The sequence below is a fragment of the Bison bison genome, unplaced genomic scaffold (assembly GCF_000754665.1).
Source record: "Bison bison bison isolate TAMUID 2011002044 unplaced genomic scaffold, Bison_UMD1.0 scf7180017864380, whole genome shotgun sequence".
Lineage (NCBI taxonomy): Eukaryota > Metazoa > Chordata > Mammalia > Artiodactyla > Bovidae > Bison > Bison bison.
In genome coordinates this window covers 4,787,141-4,798,958 of record NW_011494952.1, presented here as the reverse complement: position 1 = coordinate 4,798,958, position 11,818 = coordinate 4,787,141, and the positions used below count along the sequence as shown (strand labels likewise).

Below are 11,818 nucleotides of genomic sequence, written 5' to 3'. Positions count from 1 at the left end.
ACAGTCATTGGAAGGACTGATGTTGAAGCTGAAACTCCAATACTTTGGCCACCTGATGCGAAGAGCTGACTCATTGGAAAAGACCCTGATGCTGGGAAAGATTGAGGGCAGGAGGAGAATGGGATGACAGAGGATGAGATGGTTGGATGGCATCACCGAATCAATGGACTTGAGTTTGGGTAAACTCTGGGAGTTGGTGATGGACAGGGAGGCCTGGTGTGTTGCGGTTCATGGGGTTGCAAAGAGTCGGACACGACTGAGCGACTGAACCGAACTGAACTGACATCAACAGAGTCATAGTAAGATTAAAGACAAAGATATCCAGACCTAGACACATCACAGTGAAACTTTCAAAAGTCAAAGAGAAAAAGCAACTCTTGAAAACAGCAACATAAATAAATAAATAAAAGATCATTTGTGCAGGGTAACAACAAAACAATGGCTAACATCTCATTAGAAAACAGAAATAATGAAGGTCAGCAGAAAGTGGAATGACACATGTAAAATGCTAAAGTAAAAACTATTGACCAAGAATTCTGTATACAACGAAACTATTTTTCCAACATGAAGGAAAAATACATACATTTCTGCCAAAGATGAGAAGAATGTGTTGCTAACAGATTTGCCTTAGATGAAACAATAAAGGAAGTCTTTCAGGTTGAAAGAACAATGACACAATCAACAGTTGAAAGTAACTCAACTGCACAAGACAGAATGGAGAACACCTTCAAATATGTGGGTAAATATAAGTGAACATATAAATATATAATTCTATCTTAATTTCTTTAAAAATTAATCTATATAACAGTAATGATAAAACTGTACTCTTTGGTTTATAACATATAAAGATGTGACTCATATATAACAATAATAGTAAAAAAGAAGGGGAGGAAATGGAACTATTAGAATGTGAAGATTTAAATATATACATTGTCTTCCCTACTTACATCAATAGAAAATCAATAGAGGAACTGAAATTGTTCATTAAATATATTTTTAAAGTAGTAAATAACATAAGAACAAAAAGGAAATGAGATGTAGAGAAAAATGAATTGCAAAATAGCAGATATAAATTCAACCACGTCAGTAATTACATTAAATATTAATGGATTGAACACCTTTTAAAAACTTAGAAAGTGTCCACCCAAATTCGTGTCTACCTAGACTTCAGAATGTGATCTTACTTGGGGGTAGGGATTTTGCAGATGTAATGAAAATAAGATGAGGTCATATTAGATTAGCATGGGTCCTAATCCAATGACTGGTTTCCCTAGAAAAAAGAGGAACAATTGGAGACACAGACAGACACACTGGAAAGAAAGCCATGTGAAGACAGAGGCCAGAATACAAGTTTCTGTTAGATTAAGCCACTGAGTTTGTGGTATTTCGTTATGGCAGCCTTGGAAATTAATATACACTCCAATTAGAGACAAAGATTGTCTAACTGAGAGGAAAATAAAAGATTCGAGTATGCTGCAGCTGCTGCTGCTAAGTCGCTTCAGTCATGTCCGACTCTCTGCGACCCCACAGACGGCAACCTGCCAGGCTCCCCATCCCTGGGATTCTCCAGGCAAGAACACTGGAGTGGGTTGCCTTTTCCTTCTCCAATGCATGAAAGTGAAAAGTGAAAGTGAAGGCGCTCAGTCGTGTCTGACTCTTAGCGACCCCATGGACTGCAGCCCACCAGGCTCCTCCGTCCATGGGATTTTCCAGGCAAGAGCACTGGAGTGGGTGCCGTCGCCTACTCCGAGTATATGTGGTATATAAAGAACACAGTTTAGATGTAAACATACAGAGTTTGAAAAAAAAAATCCATGTCAATAGTCATAAAATAGAGCGCCTAGATTCATGAGAGACAAAATAGACTTTCAGACAAGAAATATTACTAGAGAAAAAGAGTGACATGTCATTATGAAAAACAACTACTACATCAGGAAGAACTGTTAAAAACTGCACATCTTAAAACAGGACCTCAAAATACATGAAGCAAAACTGACAATACTGAAAAAAGAAACAGACAATTCAACAATTAGAGTTGAAGATTTCAGTGCCCCACTCAATAATTAATAGAACAACTAGGCAGAAATTCAGTAAGGATATAGAAGACCTGAAGAAATGTATCAGCCAATTTGACATTACTTAAATTTATAAAACAATCAAGCAACGTGTTCTTTTCAAGCACATATGGAATATTCTCCAGGATAGACTGTATGTTAGGCCACAAGATAAGTCTCAATATCTTAAAAGAGTTAATTTTGTATATTCTCAGACTACAGCAGAATTAAGATAAAAAAAAATGCAGGAAGAAATTCGGGCAATCCCCATACGGAAATTAAATAGCTTTGCTTTTAAACAATTCAGAGGTCAAAGGAGAATTCACAGGAGAAATTGGAAAATAATTTGAATTGTATTAAACAAAAAAAGATAACATATCAAAGCTTATGAGATGCAGATAAACCAGGGCTTAGAGGGAAATTTATAACTTTGAATACCATACTAGAAAAGGGGAAAGAGTTCAAATCAATAAGCTTCCATCTTAAGAAACTAGAAAACAGAAGTGCAAATTAAATCCAAAGCAAACAGAAGGAAGGAAAAATTAAATATCAGAACACAAACCAATTAAATAGAAAACAGAATAATAATAGAAAAAAATCAGTGAAACCAAAAATTAGTTATTTTAAAAGACTGAGGAAACTGAGAAGTCTAAGGAAAAACGGAGAAGACACAAATGACCAACTCAGAACGAAAAGGGCAGGGTCATAGTAAGTGACTCTACAGGAACTGACACAAGTATAAAGGAATAACAGAATGTTCAGCTTCATATGGAAAATAAACTTAGATAAAATGGAAGAAATCCTAAAATGTAAAATATAATAAAACTTGACCCAAGAGGAAACAGAATAACAGAGTAGACTTATAAGAAATACTGATCTTGAGTTGGTAATAAATATCATCCCACAAAGAAAAGCATAGGCTTAGACAGCTTCTTAAGTGAATTCTATAAAATATTTAAAGAAGAAATACCACCAGTCTTATACAGAGTCTTTCAGAAAATAAAGAGGGAATGATTCCTGAGATATTCACTGAGGGAATATTACCCTGATAGCAAAGCCAGGAAAAATGCCATTTGAAAATATTACTAAAAGACAGTGTGTTTTGTGAATATAGATGTAAAATGATTAACAAAGTGTTAGCAAACCAAATTCAACAGCATACAGAAAGGATTATACACCATAACCAAGTGATATTTATCCTAGGATTTACCATCTGAAAATTAGTTAATGCAATATACTATATTAATAGAATAAAGAACAGCCACTACATAACGATCATAAGAAAAACAGGAACATATTTGACAAAATTAAATGTCCATAGAAAGGAGAGAGAAAGAAAGAGAGAGAACGGAAGAAATAAAGAACTCTCAGTAACCTAGATAGGGATTTCCTCTAAATGATCAAGGGCATCTAATAAAAATATCTGTGCAAAACCTACAGCTAGCAACATCCTTAAGTGAAAGACAGAATGCTTATCCTTTGAGATTTAAAAGTTCACTCATATTTATTTATTTTGGCCATGCCTCATGGCATGTGGAATCTTAGTTCCCTAGCCAGGGATGAAACCTGCACCCCCTGCAGTGGAGGCATGGAGTCTTAAGAACTGGACTGCCAGGAAAGTCCCCACTCATACTTCTGTTCAACACTGTATGAGAAATTTTAGCTGGAGCAGTAAGGCAAGAAAAAGAAATAAAAGGCATATAGATTAGTAAGAATCAAAACTATCTTTGCTTTCAAATGATATTCTCCTGTATGTAAAAAGCCCTAAGGAGTCTACAAGACTAATAAGCATGATCAATGGGTACAAGAGAAGTCAGCTGTATTTCTATGTAGTGGTAATAAAACCATGAAAATGATATTAAGAAAACATTTCTATCAAAAAGAAAAAATATTTAGGAATAAATTTAGGAAAAGTGGTGTAAGACCTATATGTTGAAAATTATGAAACATTTCTAAGAGAAATCAAGGAAAATCTGAATAAATGATGACATAGTTAACATTCATGGGTTGGAAGACTTAATATTATAAAGATGCTGCTTCTTCATAAACTGATAGTAGTCATGGTGTTAGTTGCTCTGTCAAGTCCAACTCTGTGACGCCTCAGACTGTAGCTTATCAGGCTCCTCTGTTCATGGAATTCTCCAGGCCAGAATACTGGTGTAAGTAGCCACTCTATTCTCCAAGGGGTCTTCCCAATCCAGGGATTGAACCTGGGTCTCTTGTATTGCAGGCAGATTCTTTACTGTTGGAGCTACCAGGGAAGCCTGAGGCTTAGATTTAATACAATCCTTATGAAAACTCCAGCAGGATTTTTTGGGGTTTTTTTTTAGAATTTGACAAGCTAATAATAAAACGTATATGAAATTGCAAAGCATCTAGAAAAATCAGAACAATTTTTTTAAAGAATAATGCTAGAGAACTTAAGAATATCTAGTTTCAAAACTGATCATAAAATGTCAGTAATCACGGTAATGTGGTACTGGCATAAGGACAGACACACAGAGCAGATAGACACACAATAGAAAGTCCTGGAAAACTCCTTACATATGTGGTCAATTGATTTTTGACAAGGAGTGCCAAGTCATTTTAATAGGGAAGGGATAATGTTTTCAACAAATGGTGCCGAGACAGTTGGCCCAAGCTGGGACAAAAATTAGATCGGGGACAATGCCAAAACACAAAATGAAATAAGACAAAATATGAACTTAGACTCTTACCTCAAGGTACACAAAAATTAAGTCAAAATATTAGAGAAAAATATTTCTAATTTTTGGTGAGGAAAATATTTTTTTTCCTTTTTATTTAAAAAAAATTTATTATTATTATTATTATTTTTTTTTTACTTTACACCAAAGCCCTACATAGAAGAAAAAATGATAAATAGGATTTTATCAAAAATTAAAAAAAAAACTGTTCTTCAAATGAAATCATTAAAAAATAAAAGATTATATACTGGGAAAAATATTTACATTTATGTATCTAATAACAGACTTGTAACCAGAATATATAGACAACTTAATAAAAATTTAATCCAGTGAAACATGGGCAAAAATTTGAACAGATACTTCACCAAGGAAGATATATAAAAAGCTAATCAGCACGTGAAAGATACTCCACTTCATTAATCATTAAGAAAATGCAAATTAAAAACACAATACAATACTACTATGAGCCCACTAGAATGGTTATAATCATTAACACTGAAAAAAATGTGTTGGTGAAGATGTTGAGAAAATGGAACTCTCACACCTTGCTAGTGGGAGTGTTTTTACACAGGTATAGCCACTTTGGGGGGCACCCCTGGTGGCTCAGTGGAAAAGAATCCATCTGCCAATGCAGGAGATATGAGTCCGATCCCTGGATTGGGAAGATCCCCTAGAGAAGGAAATGGCAACTCATTCCAGATTTCTTGTCTGGGAAATCCCATGGACAGAGGATCCTGGTGGGCTAGTTCCAGGGGATCGCAAAGAGCTGGACACGACTTAGCAACTAAACAGCAACAACAGCAATAACAAATAGCCATTTTGCAAACAGTTTGGCAGTTTCTTAAAAAGTTAAACATGTACTTAACATAAAATTGAGTCATTCTACTCCCACGTATCTGTACAAGAGAAATGAAAACAGATGCATACAAAGGCTTGTAACTGAATGTTCCTAGCAATATCATTTTCAATAGCAAGAAAACTGACTACAGAATGGATACATAAAATGTGGTATATGCATAGGATACTAGTCAGCTATTAAAACAGAGCTAGACAACCCATACAGTGAACAATGGGAATGAACCACTGAAACATTATGCTATGTGAAAAAGCCAGACACAAAGACCATACACTTTATGATCCCATTTACATGAAATTTCTAGAAAAGGAATTTCTATAGTGATATAAAGCATATCAGTGGTTGCCTAGAGTTGACAGTGGGAGTGAGAATTGACCGCAAACAGACACAAGGAATATGGATTCTGGTGATAGTTACACAAGTCTATAAATTTCAAAATATCACTGAACCATAGAATTACAATAGATGCATTTGTGTTGTATCAAGTGGAGTTGTTATGAAAAACTTGCAATATCTCATGAGTCCATGCAAATTCATAAGAATCAGAAAGATGAACTTTGTGTAGGTATGTGGAAGGGAACTGATTTAGGTTAAAAAAAACAAACAAACTGGATTTGAAGTATTACCCAGGATGCAGGAAAGAGAGATAGACATCACTGTGATGTAACATCATCGCAGGTTTTCTCATAAACCTGTCAGCTCAAATTACAGAATAAAATAAAAAAGAAAAGAAACTGTTGTAATAATAAGTGATGCTAAGTAGGTTATAATGAAGTAACCCTCTTTTCTATATTACATGGGAACATCCTTTACATGTATATTAAATTTATGCTTTATGATTGTCTTTTTGAGGCCAAAAGGGAAAGCTATGCTGAGAGAGTTTAAGTCTTTCCTTTGAAAACATGGCAATCTGCAGTGTTTATGCTTACAGTATGGAACCTGAGATGAAGTCAGAACTTGGGAGGTGGGCCTTAGGTGGAAATAAAAACACTCAGTTCTTTCTAAGCCTTGATTTTGGAGGCCTTAGGTTGTGATGGAGATATGCAGGAGTTCAGTGGAAACTACAGACGGTCTCTGACACAATGCAATTACATTAAAAATAAAATGATTTCATTTGAGATCATGAAACCCAAAAAGAAATTGAAAAATAATAACCCAAGCAGAGTTGATTCAGTTCTATTCTCAGGACTGGTATACGTTTAGAATGAGTAAAAGATTTATAAAACACTCAGATGAATGTGCAGGGGGGAGAAGAAAATGCTGAATTGAAATTACCTGGGTGAGGACAGGACTGTGTATCCTTTCGCTCATCACTTGCTCCCTATTAGCTCCCCAATCTCCAGTAGCACTCTTTTGGCCCACACTACATAATCAGTCAAGAGTTGGTGAATGAATGATCTCTCATGACTTTCAGAGTGTTTTTTAAATTGCCTTGGACGATTGACATTTTAGTCATTAACTTACTTAATATTCAACATCTATTGGCAAACTGATCTATAAAATGCCTCTTGCCATCACTTGTGGATGGGCCTAAAACATTGAGCATTAAGATAGCCATAAAACCATAAAGATGTGAGAAAGATCAGATGAGTCCCTCAGAACGTATTCCTCCCTAAAGCCCCACCCCCGCCTTCTACCTTATATCCCTTGGATCTCACTAGATATTTGGCCATTTATGTGTTTATTTCTATATAGTTATAGGTGTGTGTGTGTGTGTGTGTGTGTGTGTGTGTGTGTGTGTGCGTGCATGCTCAGTCGTGTTTGACTCTTTGCAACCTCATGGACTGTAGCCCGCCAGGTTCCTCTGCCCATGGGATCTTCCAGGCAGGAATACTGGAGTGGGTTGCCCCTTCTTCCTGCAGGGGATCTTCCCAACCCAGAGATCGAACCTGTGTCTCTTGCATCTCCTGCACTGGCAGGTGGATTCTTTCCCACTGTGCCACCTGGGAAGCCCCATAGGTATAGTCAGCTGTGTGGTGCCTGTAGTTATTTGTTTTTATATGCTTGGTCATGATTTTTAAATGTTTTTCTTGTAACCTCACTGTATTATAAGTATTCTAATGTATCTGAAAATATGTTACACAATGTAAAGCACTGGCCACATGTAAGGTATTAAAGCCACAAAGCTAAAATCAACATTCTGGGGACTTCTCTGGTGGTCCAGTGGGTAAGACACCTTGCTCACAATGCAGGGGGCCTGCTTCAATCACTAGTCAGGGAACTAGATCCCATATGCTGCAACTAACACCCTGCACAGCAAATTAAGTAAATATTCTTTAAAAAATAAAGTTGGCATTGTGAGGACAATGGATCAACTTAGACTAGATTTCTTTTTAAAATTCTATATCTACTTAAGATATGAGAAAGCAGTATAAATGGAACAGGAAATGATCGTATAAAGGTAACCTATGATAATGATACACTTTGTACTATAATTGGGATATTAAGTTTACTCAGTAGGTTAGTGTATTTTGCTCAGCTTTATGTTTCGTTATTTGAGAAACATAGCATAAAGTAAACGGTAGCATTAAAAGCCAGACTCATTGCAATTTATTTTTATAGCATACTGCATAACAACCTGAGCTGAAAGTACATTCAGGCACTGAGACTTAAATCCCTAAAGGTAAGTAGTTCCATAAACAGATGTGATCATGGATTCTGGGTTTATTTGCTTGTGGCAAAAATAAAAGTACCAACTCAATAAGTTTTAATTTATAGGCATCTACACCAGATAGCCTTTGGGCACTTCGAACAAAACTGATTAAAAATAAAATTTAGGAAAATAAAACCTAATCTGCCCCATTTCTCCATTCACACCAGGGAATATAAATTCCTCAGTCAGCTAGGGGAGAGAGTCCTCCATGCCTCCTCGAAGTACTTTCCTGGAATAGCAGCTCTGCTCTGCAAGAGACACTTAAGATTGCCTGCATTCCTGGACACTTGAGAATGTGAAAGAGGAGCCAGGGACAGTTTTCAGGTAACCATGGCTTCACCTAACCTGTGGTCATGCAAATAGGCAAAGCGTCTCTGTTCTTACCCATGGAAAATATTATCTGCCTTTTTTCTGTAGCAACAATGTCCTTTACAGATTCAGTCAGACACGACCGAGTGACTAACACACACACACACAACTTTCTTTACATATTCATATACAAGTACTATATATATATGCATAGCACATATATATGGCACATACATACACATATGTATATGTATATGTATATGCATGTGTGCATGCTGGATCCCTTCAGTCACGTACAACTCTTTACAACCCGATGGACTAGAGCCTGCCATGCTCCTCTGTCCATGGGATTCTCCAGGCAAGAAGACTGGAGTGGATTGCTGTGTCCTTCTCCAGGGGATCTTCCCCACCAAAGGATCAAACGGACATCTGTTATGTCTCCTGCATTGGTAGGTGGCTTCTTTACCACTGGAGCCATATAGGAAACCCAGATATGTGCATACATGTATATGTGTGTGTGTGTGTGTGTGTGTGTGCACGTTGGGGTACTGGTACCTAACATATACCTGAACAGCAACAAGTTCTATTATTCTACCACTGGACATATGATATACGGAAAAAGCTTTATTAATGCAAAATATAAATAATAGAACAAAAAAGCAGGTGTGTGGGCCTGACCTTGAAAAGTAGGTCTTTTCATCGCAGGGCCTACTTACCTCACATTTTCTTCTTCCAGGGTCTCACTTGTGAATTCCAATATGTCAGCAGCTGTCCCCACAAACATAAGGAGAAGTTGAGAGAGTTGATCCCGAGTGATCCCACTTCCAATGGGGAGAAGCCATCTTCCAATTATTAGCATTAGAAGGAATGTCTGATGGAGTCCCAAAGTCCAGACTTTCTCACATACTGTAGATAAGTTATTTACAAAAACTTTGGCCTGTTTAACAGAAATGTTATACAGACAGAGGAATTATGAACTAGAACCTTATAAAGGCCTTTTTCACCATGGTTTTCAATGAAGAGTCAGCTTTTGTGGAAGAGCATTTCCAGAAAATGATTCTTCATTTATTAAAGAAAGTCAAACTCTTTTTAGCTGAATAATCTTATAAAAAAGAAAAAATGCTAATGTCTCTTTAAAATGGGGCAGCCTTATAACTGAAAGTAATTTAAATGTTTTACTTAGTAGTGAGGTTGTACTTATATTTTAAATGCTAATTTTGCAACTTTTCACAGACAGTTTCTCATATTATTTCATTAGTCTCTGTAATAAGTATAACACATAGCAACATTTTTTAAATTCCATATTAAAATTTTTTAATTCCTATATTTTTATAGATTTCAAATTTGAATTTACTAATCTGGTAATATTTTCAGCATGGTAAAGATCTTCTCCTTTGATTTTTATTTCTTTAAAATACTATCAAAGGAGAAAACATGTATAATGTTTATTACCTAAAAGAAACAGAATAATTATAAGGTTATTTTTATTCTGAACATTTATTATTAAAAAATCTATAAGCAAGCAACCAAATTTCTTCTGCCCTTATTCTTGGACTCTGGAGAAATTTTCCATCCCATTAATGTATTGCAAATACTATCTCTTGCCCACTTAACATCTAGTGTTCAATATCTTATTGGCCTTATAGGTTATGATCTTCTAAAGACTACAGGGGTGTAGATCTCCAGTGGATGGACAGTGATTCCAACTGATTTATACAAGTGACTTAACTATATTTCTACAAATTTATTTACCCCTCTTGATCACATGCTGAGGTCAATGTAAAGGTGATGGGAGAGAAAGATACATCAGTATGCTAACCTGATTGAAACCATGCAAGAAGATCAATAACCTTTCATTTGCACATTGCATTATATGTCTTCTACGACTCTTCCCATTGGCTGTTGTTAGTCACTAAGTCATGTCTGACACTCTTGCGACTCCATGGGCTCTAGTCCTCCAGCCTCCTTGATCCATGGGATTTTCCAGGCAAGAATACCGGAGTGGGTTACCATTTTCTCCTCCAGGGCATCTTCCCCACCCAGAGATCAAACCCATGGCTCCTGCATTGGCAGGAGGACTCTTGACCACTGCGCCACCAGGGAAACACTGATGAGTCTTTCCAAACATCTTATTTGATTCTTACAGGATGCGTGTTGTAGTAGTTGCTGTTGAGTTGCTAAATCATGTCTGACTCTTACAACCCCATGGAATGTAGACCACCAGGTTCGTCTGTCCATGGGATTTCTGAAGCAAGAACACTGGAGTGGGTTGCCATTTCCTTCTCCAGGGGATCTTCCTGACCCAGGGATTGAACCTGTGTCTCCTGCTTGGCACTCCTCTCTACCACTGAGCCACCTAGGATATAGGAATGTATGCTAGCAGGGTAAATATGAATGTTTTCAATTACCAGATGATAAACTGAGAGACAGTGAGGTTGATTTGTTCAAAGTGACATGAGTAAGCTGTGACTGAAGGTTGAATTAGAACCCAAAACTAGTTCTGTTAAGCTCAATAGAATCAATAGCCTATCTTACTATTGAAAACATGGTTCAGTGAAAGGGGCCTTAGTCTTGAGAGTCTCATAGGCCGTAGTTAGTTTGCCAAATATCAAACATGAGAAGAACAAAGAACAGATTCTATTTTGGCTGAAAACCTTCCCTATTGTTAATATAAGCACCTAAAAATATAAAGGGCAGAGGACATCAAGAAGGCAGAGGAGTAAGTGGACAGTACATCTTTCTCCATGGCTACATCAGGAATACACTTTCAGACACAGAAGTGCATGCAGAACACCAGCTGAGAGCAGACAGGAGTATGTGACCAGTGGAAAAGAATATACAGAACCATGCAAAACTCAGTAGGATGAAGGAACTAGGGGGAGAAACAGGAGTGTTAACAGGACAGGACCTGCCTTCAGCGGGTGGGGGAACTGAAGCAGGGGTCACCCAATCCCCACATTGGGGCAATCGTCTGAGTCAGAGGAGAAACATTTAAGGATGAGAGTGAAACAGCTGATCTGTGGCAGCCTAAATGGAAAGAGAATCAGACAGTCCTTGTTGCAGCCTACATACCCCAGACAGGAATGCTGGTCCCTCCAAATGTGCAGCAGCTGGGAGCTGGAGTTTAGGGATTGTGGAGCAATCCCAGGGCAAGGACTGCTGTTGACTGAGAAAGATGGAGTGAGGGGATGTGAGGCAGGAGATTGTGATGGGAAATGCCGGTAGAGGAAAGCCAGGCAGC

General features: G+C 37.2%; 1 protein-coding gene across 3 annotated transcripts in view; it reads right to left on the bottom strand.

The window, feature by feature from the left end:
* The window catches only part of TMEM26 (transmembrane protein 26), a 65,169-nt gene that overhangs the window by 16,473 nt on the left and 36,878 nt on the right, over positions 1–11,818 (bottom strand). For all 3 annotated transcript variants that reach the window (XM_010857420.1, XM_010857418.1, XM_010857419.1), the window contains exon 4: positions 9,294–9,514. In XM_010857420.1, the coding sequence (XP_010855722.1) occupies positions 9,294–9,514 (221 nt within the window). The remainder of the gene's footprint in view (positions 1–9,293; positions 9,515–11,818) is intronic.